Source organism: Thunnus albacares, chromosome 15 (assembly GCF_914725855.1).
Source record: "Thunnus albacares chromosome 15, fThuAlb1.1, whole genome shotgun sequence".
NCBI lineage: Eukaryota > Metazoa > Chordata > Actinopteri > Scombriformes > Scombridae > Thunnus > Thunnus albacares.
In genome coordinates this window covers 27,108,691-27,123,669 of record NC_058120.1, presented here as the reverse complement: position 1 = coordinate 27,123,669, position 14,979 = coordinate 27,108,691, and the positions used below count along the sequence as shown (strand labels likewise).

The following is a 14,979-nucleotide window of genomic DNA, read 5'->3' as shown; positions in this document are numbered from 1 at the left end:
TTGGCTTTGTAAGGTTCAGGGCTGATTTAAAACAAAAAGAAAACGTGTTGAGCCATTTTCAACCCATGAAATGGGTTTTTATAAATTTGGTGTCACCAAACCAGTGTTTCATCACAGTACAGTTACATAATTTAGTTTACAGCTCAAAAAACACATTTAAGTGTGCAGTCCCGCTTTAATTGGGCCGATTAGGTTTTGGAGTCTCCAAATGAGAACATTACAACATGCGCTCTGTCCTCTGGTTGGCTGCCTAAATCAGGATCATCCCCCGACAGTCAGAAAGATCACATATTAATAAAAATTACCTGGTAGACAGAGAGCCTCCTTGATATCTGTTCCTCAGAATCCCTCCCGCCATGCCTCTTGGGAAATGAAGTCTCTGTGTCTCTCAGCAGGGAGTCGGACCAGGTGCTGTCCTCCTCCCACCGTGACCACATCTGAGACCGACGGAGAGATGATCATAAACAGAAGAGATGATGCTGTTAGTAAAATTAAATTTGCTTTTTAATGATTCTTCTAATTTCATGGTAGCTCTAATTAACTCCACTTGTTCATAATTTGCATTCACTGTTGTTCACTCTTATGTATAAATGCATTTAAATGAATTTCAGTGGGCGGATTAATCCAGACCACAGCTGATATTTCTGACACTATATTGTTTTACTTTATTAGGAATGACTGATATAATAAGCCACATTCCTGTGCTTGTTGGAAAGTTGTTATGGTCTGTTTGACATCTTATAGTTTCAAATGTCAGAGTAAAAAACTGGCAATTAACATAATTAACAGCTAAGCTAAACCTAAAATGAAAAATCCTCAACAAACCTTCCCATATTTTACTGCTTGGTCCATAACACAAGCTGTAGTTACATATATAATACTTCTGGGGCCATAATTATTTACACAAAATTATGGTCCCATACTGAATTGTACATCATATTTCAACATTTTTAAGTAGTTTCTTGTCTTGTTGGCTCTCAGGTTGCTTGTTTGTATCTTTTCTGGGGGGATTTAACACTTTTTCTATTACTGTATTAATCTTTTATAACTTTACTTCACACTCACATAAATGAACTGCATTGCTACCTGTAAGGTTTCCTGCATACTGGTTCCTCTCTCGAGTCCACGCTGCTGCAGTCGGGCCACTTCATCCTGCAGACCCGCCACTACACCCTCCCAACTCTGGAGGGCGCTCTCTGGAACTCTCTGGGTCAAGTACTGCAGGATGTGAAAATGCTGGCCCAGGAACTGGAAGAACTTCTGAAAATAAAAAGGATGTGTGGTGTTTAAGATGATTTTTAAACATTTTAGGATCTTAGTAGTGAGATCATCTGTTTCTCTCACACACTGACCGTATGACTGTTGAGCTGCTGCTGGAGCTGAGCTCTGCTCTGGAGCGCCGTGTCAGGCTGTTGTGTGAGACGTTCAGAGCCCAGATCGAGCAACTCCTTCAGGCTGTGGACCAGCCGCTCGTACTGCTGCTGCAGCTCCACGCCGCTCCTCAGCTCCTCACAGCGGGAGCGAACACCGCAGAGTGTACCGTCCAGCTCACCCTGCAAATGGAAAAACACAATTTGAAGATGCATATGGCAACTTAATCTTCTCATATTTCCTTTATGTTTAGGGAGTAAGTTTCCCTTTAAACACCCGACTCATGTATGACATACAGCAGCTAACGTACCTGCAGCCGTGTGGCCTGGTGAATGAGAGAGGCGGGCAGGTTTTGTCCGTCAGCCTCCTCTAGCAGAGAGTTCACCTGCTCAGCCTGCAGCTGCAGAGACTCCTGCATCTGAACCACAGCCTGCAAAATAAAACACACATCCACTGTAATAAAAGTTTATGACAGCAGACAAACAGGCGAAACTAACCCTAACCCCCGAATGCAGACACAGTTATCTTTGACGTTATTGAACATTTTAGATCTCCAGATGAAGAACAGGCTGTTGGCTGATGTTACATACGGTTAAAATGGTTTACTGTATCATATGTATGATGCATTGTATTGAACTGATAAATACCAGTAAATAAAACAGGAAACTCCCTCACATAACCAGATAGATTCTCTATGTTTGATTGCAGCTTATATTTTTCCTTGTAATGTTATTTTCTGACAACTTTTAACATTTGTTCATTTCATTTGGGTTGTATAAAATGCAACCTACTGTATAGATTTACAATAACAAGGTTGACATGCATGACCTTTGACCTTTCAAACAATTAGTTTTGTCCATCATGACAGAGAATCATGAGCTAAAGAGTTGACGATGTAATTGTATGGTAAAATATTAATAAGACAGACCTTCATTTAAATTAACAACAAACAGCGTTTACACGTTCTGACATGTTTATAATACGAGCATTCTGCAACAGTTAGACAACTCTATGGAAACGTTACCTGCAGTCGTTCGTTAAGTCCCGGCGTTCCATTGGATTCATTAATTATGTGCTGAACAGTTGTCTGGTTAGAGGTGAAGGCTGCATGCAACTCTTTAAGGAGTCTCTGTTGGGTTAGACAGACAACACTGTTGCATGCTTCCAAACACTGAACAAAGTGAACAAACAGGAAAAATATTTCATGTTTCTGATAAAACGTCAGAAGAAAAGAGTTACGGCTGTGCTTGTTATAGGTAAGTTTTGGACTTGGTATAATATTGAGGAGGTGAGTTACAGGAAAATGATCCAGAAGATAGTAGAAGCATCACACAGATCATTAAATAATAATAAAATAACCATACTGATTAAAATATCACTGCACGGTAAAAGAGGGTTATACAGGAAGACAAAAACAAACACTTTGCTATCAGGTGAAATCCTTCTATTTAAATTTTTATGGATTTTCATGCTTTAACCAGTAATGAGTCAAAGCAGTTGGCACAATTTGGCCAACTGGAGATAACTGGAGAGGTTCAGGGACACCAGTGACACCACAAACTAAAAACTCCCCTAGCTCCCATAAGATTAGACCTGGAGGTCTGGAATTTTATAAAGGTTGACAAGATGTAGAAGGTTTATGGTGTTCTGCATAGTTCTGGCATAAAGTATGTCTTAATTATTGTTATTCAAATATGACTCATTATAGACGAGGACCAAAAACACTTATTTGAGCCTTATTTGAACTGATGTAGTTTTGTTTGTGTTTTAGCCACATGCTAAACAAACATATTTCCAGAAACTAGAAGATGTCAAATGAAGCCTAATACATGCATCATGGCCTTACAGTTCTTCTGTTATAAGCTTTTCCATTTGAGTATGTCAAATAGGGTGGATGTTAAAGGGTTTAAATCAGTCTGAATGTTTACATGCTCCTTCACAGGTTGAGATCATTTGGCTCTTAAAGACCTTTTTTAAAACTCTTTGGAAAAAGCCAAAAAAAGCAGCATCATCCAGCAAAAACAAGACTGACAACCATCACCTGGCAACAGCAAGAACAGAAAGAAAAAAAAAAACTATGTCTGCTCCGAATGAGAGTAAATATTCAGTTCAACTCCAGCTGTTGTCAGCATGATCCAGTGTAAAGTGGTTGTAGCGGTTGTATGTTATTTTCTGGGTGGTTGATTGTATTCATCTTCAAGCTGTGTAGTAAAATTAAAGTTAGTGAAGTCTGACCTGTTGCTTCGCCGTCTCCTCCAGCAGGTCTCTGAGCTGCTTCTCTCTGCTGGTCAGAGCAGCCTGGACCACAGGAAGGAATCTGCAGAGGTCGTCTGCACACCGCTCACCCGACCCCGACCCCAGGACACCGCTGACCTTTGAACCCTGAGAAGCCAACTCACTGCTGAGGGTGGACAGCTCTGCTGACAGACTCTGAAAAGGAACGACATCATTGTCCTAACAAGGGAAGTCTTAATTATGGTCCTAATTAATGATGAACTGAACATAACTGAGTGTTCGTCCCACCTGCAGCTGTAGCAGCCTCTGCTGTGCGTCTTCTTCGTGTGTCGTCCTGGCAGGCGAGTGCAGCAGGTTGTTGATGGAGGACAGAGACAGGGACAACCCGGACAAAACATCGAATAAACCCTCGTCCAGCGTCTGATGGGAGCCGTCGTCCGCGGGGGAGGCCTGGAGAGCAGATAGTAAGATCTCAAACTAGAAGACAAACTTGTCTTGAACATCAAGTTTTTTCTGAAGTTGAGACAGGACGTGAGTTTAAATAGTTTTCAGATCTGATTTTGCTTTTTCTGACTTTTGTCATGAAACATTTCATAGTCAGAACTTATTCAGGGAGGAAGAGGAAGAGGAAGAGGAGGCTGCTATGTGTCGTGTTATTGAAGAAGCACCTTTACAACAGCATGTGTCCAGCCAGCCGTCTTTCATGTTTGTTGTTCCTCTTGTTGTAAAGTGTGATGTCAAAATACATCTCGTGTGGTGGGCAGAGATTCCAGACAGACACAATTTTATTTTGAGCTCAGTTTCATTTCATCAAACCACAAAGAAATCTGATCGAAATCTGATCTACAAAGACTAGACAAGAAACTAGTGTTGTTGGGTTTTTTTGCACTTTAATAAAACTCTTCTCCATTATGTTTTGTTCCCTGAACTTTTTGTGCTATCTTGCTCTTATCAAGGTGGTAAATCTGAGGTTGTTTCCAGTTTATTTTTCTCTTTCCATGAAACAGGAAGTGAGCCTTATGCTTTAAAGCTACACATAAAAGGGGAAAACAGGATTTTAAGGGTTTAGTCATCTTGTGACCCCTTAGAAGGACCTTAAACCCCAGGTTGGGAAAATCTGGGTGGAGCGAATGAAACCAGGAGTCACACGTCACATCCTGTCCGATAAACCTCCATCATAACGGCTCCTCACCGGACTGAGAAGCTCTGCGGCCGCGTGTCCCAGCTCTCTCAAATGTCCGATGTGAGTTTGGAACTCTTTCACGGTTTGTGTGCCAATCATACGTCCCGCTGTTCCATTACCGAGCCTCCCAGATGAGTTTGTCACCTTCAGACAGACAAGAAAGAGTCACATATAAAGGGAAGAAGACGGAAAAAAACATCAGAAAAAAAAACACGACTCTTATCAAACCCTGCAGGAGTCCCCCATAACACCAAAAGAGAAAACAAAGTGCCTTCTGCTAAAAGAAGGTGATAATCAAGCATGGCAGGGACACCGATTTCTCTTTTCTTTTCTTTTTTTTTTTTGTATTTGAAAAGTGATAATCAAGCACTTCAGCTCTCATGATGAAGACTTTACTTCAGAGGGAGGAAGCAGCCAGCTCTCCTCCAAAGCCAGCAGCTGACTGTGAAGACGATCCCACTTCTTCTGAGCAGAGTCCTCCTCCACATCAGCCTCAGCGGGAGGCGACCTGCGGGGAGAGAAAAAGCCGAAAATTAACACTTCATTTCATTTTCACTCCATTTCTCTGTCTTTCTTTTTTTTTATTAGTTTCTGTCATTTTCTTTCTTTTGTTAATCTTTCTTTCTTTCTGTTCTAATCACATTCCTACTTTTGTCCAAATTAGGAAATGGATATAAAAATCAAACTGCACTGAATCAAAAAATAAATAAAAAACTGCAATAAACTGAACAAAAATCCTGTTTTTTCCTGTTTTTTTATGCATTCATATGTTTAATTTGTTTATTATTGTATTTATATTTATGTTATTTATAATTTTATTTATATGTTATTATCTATTTGCCTTTAATTGATAGTAAAAAGTCCAGATAGACGAGAAAACAGGGGTAGAGTGAGACATGCAACACAGGTCAGTGTCCAGAATCAAACCATGAACATTGCAGTTATTTCACATCATCACACTTCACTATATAAACAGAAATATATATATTTGATATAAAATGTCATTTTCCTTGATTCTAGCGCTGCTGTGTGTATTATTCTTATTGTGTCTTATTTCTAGAAATTTCTTGAAATAAATTGATTTGTACTGGACAAAAGTTAAAGTAACCAGCTCATTGGCAGATTTTTTTTCTTTAAGGACTCATAAAGGATAAAATGACTTTATTTATTTTTGTGTAGCTGAATTAAAATTGGTAAAATTAACTAAGATAAAGAAAAACAGAACAGAAGCACATACACACACTGTAATGCATTTAACATAAAAAGGAGCCTACATATGATCATATAACAGTGAAGATGTAACGTGTTACCGTGGCGACGGCAGGCTGTGGTCCTCCGTCTCCAGGCTGTGGAGTCGAGCTCTGCTGCCCTGCCGCGCGATGGCCTGAGTCAAACCTCTCTGCTCGGTCAGCTGCTGCTCCAACTCCTGCACAACAAACACAAACAAACAACAACATGTAGCAGCTTTATTTACCATATTTAACATATAAGGTTTATGACATATAACATATAAGTGACTCAAAATGACCACTGAGAGTATGAAGACAACAGGATCTATCTTGGGCTTCGCTACATTACTAAAGGCCTTCCTGATGTTGCATTTGCTCAAAAACAGCAGAAGTGTGGGACACATAGAGGAAGGATGCTCGGAGAGTTGCTGGTTTGAATTCAAGAACAACCTGGAAAGGTTGAAAAGAGATAAACATGTAATGAATATAGTGCTGGTGGCTAAAAAGACTCTTACTAGGAAATGCTTATCATAGGAGAACCCAACTTTAAATACAATTACAATGGACATTTACACAATGGAGAAGAGAACAGCATCCGTTAATCATACATTGGAACAATTTGCCTCACACTGGGAAAACTGGGTTAGCTATGGAACGCCCCATTAGCCTGATTTTATTTTCACAAATCAATGATCATGTTGTTAAGAAAAGGTCGATCCCTAATTCTCTTTTCTCTGTGTGTGTGTGTTCTTCTGAAAAGTGCTATTACGTACATACAGTATCTGAAATACATCATATGGAAATGTTAGTTTGATGCTGAATGTCAATAAAAAAATAAATAACAAACAAAGAACAACCTGGAAAAGTGAAAAAGACACATCGACCACCACAACCTCAAAATCAATAAAACCAATATGCTAGTTTGCTTTACAGCGAGGTTGATGTTTATTTATTCATTATGTAATATTGTCCAGTCAGTCATGTCATCCACCTCTGATATAGACTTGTTTCCTCAAAGCTACAGAAAAATATCAGTAAAAACAGTTTTATTTATTAGTTTTGCGTTTCAGCACAGACGTTTAGTGTCCTGTGATGGTCAAAAAGCTCAAAAAAGGTCAAAATTTGATGAGAAGATAAATCATTCATTTGAAGACATTACTCTAAAAACACTGGCATCCCTTCAAAAATCCCACATCAGTCAAACTGTAAATCTCAACAGTCAGTTGAGTCCGACTACCTTCTGCTGCTGCAGGCTGCTCTGTCTGAGCAGTTTGTTTCTCGGTGAAGAGAAAATCTCCTGAACACTGCTGCTGCGCTTCAACCTCGGCTCAAGGTGGCGCTCTGCCTGAGGTACCGACGTCTGAGGAGGAATGATAAAAGAAAGAAAGAAGTTTATCAGCGTTTTAAGCATCATTTTTATGGTAATGGTTCTTGTCAGCATTGCTTTCATTATTAAAACCAAAATGATTTCAACTAACAAGTGTTTCAGAGTCTAAGAAAAGTTTGTCATAGCTATTGTCTAATGATAGTATCGATCAACATCTTGGAGGCATGTTGTGGTCATTTGTTAGTTTGTGAACATGTACGTTTATTTATTATCAGATTACAAATATGTCTAAGAAGAGTTAGTCTTTATATGTTAGACTTGGACTCAAGTCAGACTTAAGTCACAAAAATGAGAACTTTTGAAACACTTTTGAAATGTGACTGACTTGAGATCTGATTTTCAACAGACTTGACTCCACTCGAGACAGAAATATTCACGTCTCTGGTTTTGACTTTAACAAAGCTTTGAAAGGAAAACACTTGTAAAGGTCAGAACTCAGACCTGTAAGACTTGTATCTTGACTGGCAGTTTGCTTATAAAGACTTGTGATTTAACTGGGACCTGCTTCGAACCCGCAGGTATGAAACTGAACACACCTACTTCTACACTGAAACAACTAACAAGATGCTGGTGAGTCTGTAATGGTTTATTTGCAAACTTGTTAATAATTATCAAGGAGCGACTTTGCCACATGTGCAGTGTCTGCTCTGCTGTCAGCAGCAGAAACCTCTAAACCTGTAAAGTACATTAACATTTTTTGAGAAGAAAAGTTTGTCAGTTTCTTCTGTAACATCATGAAAGTTTTGATGATAAATATTAAAATTGTATCTTCATGCTGACACATTAAAATAATAAATTATCTGAATAATAGTGGGGCAGAAACTCTGGTAACACTGGAGTTTATTTATAATGAAACTGATTGACCTGATATACAGGAATATCTGCATTTCTCTCATAGTCTGACATTGTTCTTGCAATATTTTTATTGGATCAGTATGACAAAACCAGAAAGGTCATACACCTAAAATTGGCAAAGATTTGAGACATGACACCAGACATGATTGGCTGATATCTAGTAATACAGACCAGATGTATGGTACCTGTTCCTGTGGCTCTTTATGGATGATCGTCCTCTCCTCTACCTGTTTGTCCATTAGCAGCTGCTGGAAGACGACCAGGTTTGACTTCAGGAGTTCCAGTTTGGAGGAGAGCAGTTCAGCCGCCTCCTGCTGGGATCCCACAGCTCCCAGTTCATCCTGCTGCTGCTGCTGCTGCTGATCAGCGGCCTGACCGAGTGCAGAGAGGCTGGCCACCTTCTGCTCGATCTCCAGGAACATCTCCTACACATGAAAAACACACACACACACGTCAAATCATTTCTTTGATATGTGGAGAGTAGAAACATTGCAAAAACTGGCTTATATCTTTGTTTTGAGTTTAATTTATTAAATTGTTAACATTGTTTTAGCAAATGAATTGGTCCATTATTGTCAATCCTGCATGCTATCATTACACCCCTCTCAGTGCTTACGCTGCAACTCCTTTTAATGTTTACACTTCACTTCAACTGACATTTGAATCCCTTTCAGTGCTTACACCTCAGGATTTCACTTCAACTAACTCTTCAACTTCTTTCACCACTTACTCTTAAACTGTTCAAAAACTTTCAGTGTCTGCACTACAGCTAACTCTTCAATGCCTTTCAACATATTTTCTTCCTCTGACAACTGAATGTCTTTCAGTGGTTACTCTTCATGCTCTTCATGAAGAGTAACCACACATCAATTAACTCTTCAACTCCTTTCTGCACTTACACTGACACTTTCATTCTTTTCAGTGCTTACATTTTGTGCTTACACTTTAACACTTTAACTCCTTTCGGTGCTTCAATGAACTTCAACAAACTCAGTGCTTTCAGTGCTTGCACTGAAAAGTCTCACTGAAAAGACTCTTCAACTCCTTTAAGCAATTTTACTTCCACTGATACTTAAACTCCTTTCAGCGCTTGCACTTCAATTAAGTCTTTAACTCTTTTCTATGCTTACGCTTTAACTGTGCGTCTACTTTAACTAACTCTTCAAGTCCTTTCAGTGCTTACACTTAACCTGACTCTTTAACTCTATTCAGCACTCACAGTTCAACTGACACTTCAACTTCTTTCAGTGCTTACACTTTGTGCTTACACGCCAACTAACTCTTCATCTCCTTCCGCACTTGCACTGAGTCCTCAGCTCCTTTCAGCACTTTCATCTCCACTGACACTTCAGTTTCTTTCAGTGCTACTTCAGCTACAACTTCACTTTCTTTAACTGCTTCAACTTTATACTGTTACTCAAATACAATACATTTCAAAAGCGCTACACAAATTTCTGGTGTTTTGACTGCAATTTTTCAGCTGAAGCAGGTACATGTAAATTATCTTTACAGAAATCTGCCAATTCAAATATGTTTAGTAAACAATTTTAAATGTTTTCAACCAGCCCAGTAGCTCGGGTAATGTTTTTATTACTTTGCAAGTTCAGTCACAAATACTGTTTTCATATCACATAAAAGCTCCTGTTTGTTTTCCTCTGTGTAGAGCAACATGACTGTGGGAATCTCAGTTTTGAGATAAATATTACTGTCTTGATGGGACCTCCTCTAACGTGGCCCTCAGCCAATCATGATTCAGGATTTCAGGATGTGATGGTTGGCCACCTGCTAAACACTCCCCTGTCTGTATTTTGCTTCTCCTTTGGTTTTTGGACTCCTCTTTTATATCTTAACAATCTCTTTACCCTCATAACCTGCTTTCATTTTTGCTGACACTATTGTGCCAAAAACAATATTTCAGGTCAGTTGTGAACAACACAAAGGTTCACATATGATGCTAAGGTCAGATGTGCGTTATTGAAGAAGGATTCTCTTTAGTACATTTGAATAGGAGACAAGATCTCACAAGTTGTGTTTGTTTGCCCACAAAGCTTCACTCAAATGTGATGTGTGTGAACGTGGGCTGTGTTTAACCTCTGAAACTTTAATGGGGGCTCCAGTTACACTCTCAGGGTCAACAGGGAGTGAATACTGGGAGGAAAACTCTTGCTCTTCAAAAGCTTTGAAAAAAGACATAATGATGAAGCCTGTGAGGACACGACTCCATTGACTTAATTCCACTGCACCATAGTCTGGGTCATACAGGTCATAAAACATAAAATGTCAAGTACAAGTTTAAACCTGTGTACCAGGTATGAGGTGATAAATAATTAAATATATCTACTGCAGTCCTAAATCTTTAAGTGTGATTATGGGGTATTTTGTACTTTGCATGAGTATTTTCATTCTTTGAGACTTTCTACTTTTCTGTCATTGAAATGTCTTAATTTCTCTGATAACTGGAGTTAAACATTAAACATTAAACATGAGACAAGCCCATAAAATATGGATGCTGATGGGTAAAAATATTGTATGTCCAAAATGTAAACTTGTTAGGAAATTTTAGGAACTTTTAAGGAATAAACAACCTTTAGATCTTGATAACAATACATGCATTTTAGATATAAATAGTATTCAGAGAATTTACACAAACCTCAATTGGATATAAAAACCACTAAACAAACACTAAACTGCAGCCTGTTAGATGTTTTCATGTGTTTGTTTGGTAGTAAGGGAGTTCTTGGCTGAGTTTCAAACTACAGCTCTTGATTCGTTGATTTCTGACCTCCTGATCTTTGTATGTTTGGTCACCACCTCTGCAGCCACACTGCGCCCTCAATGCAAATACCAGCAGCTGGCAGTTAGTGTTTGTTAAACAGTTGCTCTCTATAAGTCCTAGTCTGTATGTCCTCAGTTCAATCAACAAAAAAGAGAGTTCCAGTCACAATCTAAATTAAAGCTGCAAGCAGCGTTGAACGGGCCTTCACACCCTTGCGCACGTCGGTGGTGGCGGTGCAGTCTACAGGCTTCTGTCACGGGCATGTAGATGTCTCCAGACCTGGGCTGACAGGTCTGACTTCACAAACATGTAAAGTTTGGTGTGACCGGAAATTTAGTTATTTTTATTTTTATTTTTATTTTTCTGCAGCACTTCTGCAGCACTTTATCACTTAACAGTCATCCTCACTCCATTTTTTCCCTTCCCCTCATAGGTCATCCCCACGACTGATTATACATATAAGACCTACAATTATTGTAAAATAAATGATAATAACCCCAAACTTCATACAAAGTTTGTATATAATGTACTGTAAGTATTTAGACCCCATAAAACTGGGCTACATTCAACTGTCACACACATCCCACGCCTTTCTTCCCTCCTTCTCCCTGTCAGATTGAGAGCAGGATTTCAGAGCAGTCTTCTAGTGGAAATATCCTCATAAATCTCATGACTTTGGCCAAATCTTACATTAAAAATCATATTTTTGTAGGAATTTTTGTAGCGAATCCATTGATACAGGTTTGAAAGTGGTCGGACTTATAGTTTAGATGTCAGACGCCTCAGTTTGGCACAAAGTCCATGCCAAGAGATCGCCTCCCCATTGGTTTACATTGTAAGGTGCGATGTGGCACTCCCAACTTTCAGGGCTTATTGAATCTAAACTGTTCGAGTTATTACAAAGTTTTTAATAACTTTTGTTCAGCACAGTTTGATAAGTCATGTATTAAAGTTTGAAGCTGATACCGATGTTTAGGGGGTCAAATTTAGGTCTGAAGTGGCGAGATAATAAAGAAAGAAAGAAACAGAACAGATACAAGAGGGTCTTCACCACTTTGGGGCTCAGGCCCTAAATATATTGCCCTAAAATATTATTATATGGAGCATCAATACATTTAAAAGAGAGTCACAGCAGTGGCCAAATAGGTAATAAAACTATTTGATGTTTGAACTAGAGGGCTTTGGGTTAAAGATTGACAGAGTTATTCTTTCATTTTCCCTGATTTTGATTGGACAGTCTTTCATTTACAAGCAGATAAAATAATAAAATGTGAACCCTTAATGAATTCTGGTCACTGAGACTCATCCGGGGACGCTCTGACCTGAGAACAAGGAAGGAACAATAATATCATCCAACAGTTTATGTCCAGGAATGACAATAGTATCTTACATCTAGATATTGTATATTTTAAAACTATTTTAAAGATATTCGGAAAATATTTTTGGGATGCAGTACAATGCTGGGTTCATAACTTGTGTTAAACTGTGTTAATGTTATTAAATTTTACAATGTGAGTTATTATTCAGACTGTAATTTTAAAAAAAGCTAAAAATAGAAAAAGACATGTTTTTATATAGATGTGTTATTCATTATTTCCACTTCTGCATGTTGCTGTTGTCAGGTGAATATCATCAAATGTCAACTACAAAAAGCAATATTGGTTATAGCTCAGAGTTTATATGATGAATGTTGAATGTATAGTTTATAGAATACCCTTGGAATGAATAATCACTTTTTCTTTAAAATTTGTGTTTAAATTATGTGTTAACAATCAAAAAAAATTACAAAAATATGACACAAATTGCCAATCAATAATTCTAATAATTTCCTTCCTTGAAATGATGAATTAATGACAGTATTTTAAAATGAAATTGCAAAATTGCAATTTTTACTGTAGCATTTTTTATTCCATGTTTTTATATGTGTGTGTGTGTCAGATCATCATATTCCATTTACAAAATCCACTTCTCTTTAACATTTTACATTTCTATTTTATGGTCACTTTAATTTAAAGATGGTTCTCTTTGGCACCAAAAACTTAGTTGAAGTTTAATCCACAAAGCAGCAGCAGCAGTGAAAGTTTAAGGGACTTTGTTCTAAAGGATGTTTTAACCCTGAAGCTGTTGGCACCGAGCCATAAAACACACACACATCAAATTTAATATGACAGTTGTGTTTACAGCGGTAAATGGTGACACTGTCCGCATTATCATGTTATCATCACTGAGATAGTAAAAACAAACAGATCATTAACCTACACTATGAGTCAGAGCTGCGACATTCAGCTGCTGGAGAACACAGACAGACGGTCTGTTTGTGTCACAGTTCACACAAGCACAGCGTTCACAGACATGCAAATATGTCTTTAATATTTCTCCCTGCACCAGAGCCTCATGTATCATAATTCTTATATACATACATGAGACTTAAACAAACCAGTGTGGGAGGGAAATTTAAACCTCTGAGGTGCCAAATTACTCCTCAGCATGTAGTTTCTTAACTTTGCATCTCTGGAAGAAAAGGCCTGAAATGTGTGGTGAGCTGATGTTGCAAGAATTAGGAAATAATTCATGAATCATATTTTGCTCTTGAAACTAAATTGTGCAACTTGAAATGTTTGTAGCGTCACATGACGTGACCAGTGACCTATTAATGTTACTATATTTAACTGATGCAAACAGATCTGAGAAGCTGGTTTAACTTCTTCTTAGTTCTTAAAACAATGTCCCTGGAATGGGGCGTAAGTGCAGATCCCAAATTTAATTACTGGAGCATGTGTGGGTGAGTCCAATACATTTTTGCATTTTTCCTGATAAGCAGAAGGACACTCTGGGCTCAGCCAGGCGCAATGTGGAGGAGAGACTGAATACAATATTACTGGGAGGAATATAAAGTCAGCAGGTGGAGTTGGGGAGAGCTTCAGTAATGGCCGATCAAATGAGCTCATCTTGTCAGAGAGAGACTGAGTGAGAGAGAAAAGAGAAGACAAAACAGAGACAGAAAATATGTTCACATTTAGATTCACTGTCTCTAAAATATAGTGAGCAGGTGAGGAGCCTTGGAGTCATTTTTGATGCAGATCTTTACTTTGAAAGTCATGTTGTAGCATAACTGGGACAGCTTTCTATTACCTAAAGAATAAATCCAAAGTCAGAGGGTTCATATCTCAAGCAGATTCTGAAAAACTGGTCCATGCATCATCTCTAGCAGACTGGACTACTGTAATGCTCTTTATGCTGGACTACCAAAACAGTCAAACTCAAGGCTGCAGCTGATTCAGAATACAGCAGCTAGACTCCTTCCACAAACACGGAAATACAAACATATTACACCAGTTCTTCAATCTCCTCACTGGCTCCCAGTACAGCACAGAATGAACTTCAAACTTCTGCTAATAGTCTAAAAGCACTTAAAGGTTTTGGCTCCTCAGTGTATTACTGATCTGCTCACTGACTACAGTTCAACCCTCACGTCATCTGGTAGTTGTGGTCTAACTGTGCCCAGAATAAGATCCAGGTCTTCAAAGGGAGCTGTTAGATACTTTGGTCCTGCTCTCTGGATCAAACTACCAGATGACCTGGGATCAATCACTGCTGTTTCCATGTTTAAAAGAAAACTTAAAACCTTTCTGTTTTCTCAGGCTTATGTCTAGTATTTTCTATTTTTATTGTTATTTTTTGTGTGAATGTGTGACTAGAAAGATCTGTCTGATACTACAGGTTTACATGAGCAAATATAGAAAATATTAAAACTGATTCATTAATAGTTTATGTTTCAAAGCACACACCTGTTCTTATGAGAATGACATCTTTAATCACAGAAACCTAGAAAACTGGTCTAAATTTGTTCATTTACATTTAAATTTGCAATTCTTAAATAGCATTTCAATGTCAATACTTCGACATGGAGTTAGGATCCACTTGTTATTGAAAGGTTGTCATT

The 14,979-nt window shown here is 38.4% G+C and overlaps 1 protein-coding gene across 12 annotated transcripts in view; it reads right to left on the bottom strand.

The window, feature by feature from the left end:
• Positions 1-14,979, bottom strand: part of syne2b (spectrin repeat containing, nuclear envelope 2b) — a 160,036-nt gene that overhangs the window by 62,778 nt on the left and 82,279 nt on the right. For 11 of the 12 annotated variants that reach the window (XM_044374145.1, XM_044374144.1, XM_044374147.1 and 8 more), the window contains 12 exons: positions 8,446-8,685; positions 7,256-7,378; positions 6,100-6,215; positions 5,186-5,297; positions 4,799-4,933; positions 3,895-4,056; positions 3,607-3,801; positions 2,396-2,500; positions 1,682-1,801; positions 1,353-1,553; positions 1,087-1,260; positions 306-437 (listed from right to left, as the gene is read on the bottom strand). In XM_044374145.1, the coding sequence (XP_044230080.1) occupies positions 306-437; positions 1,087-1,260; positions 1,353-1,553; positions 1,682-1,801; positions 2,396-2,500; positions 3,607-3,801; positions 3,895-4,056; positions 4,799-4,933; positions 5,186-5,297; positions 6,100-6,215; positions 7,256-7,378; positions 8,446-8,685 (1,815 nt within the window). The remainder of the gene's footprint in view (positions 1-305; positions 438-1,086; positions 1,261-1,352; positions 1,554-1,681; positions 1,802-2,395; positions 2,501-3,606; positions 3,802-3,894; positions 4,057-4,798; positions 4,934-5,185; positions 5,298-6,099; positions 6,216-7,255; positions 7,379-8,445; positions 8,686-14,979) is intronic. The other variant, XM_044374149.1, reaches the window with a different exon arrangement.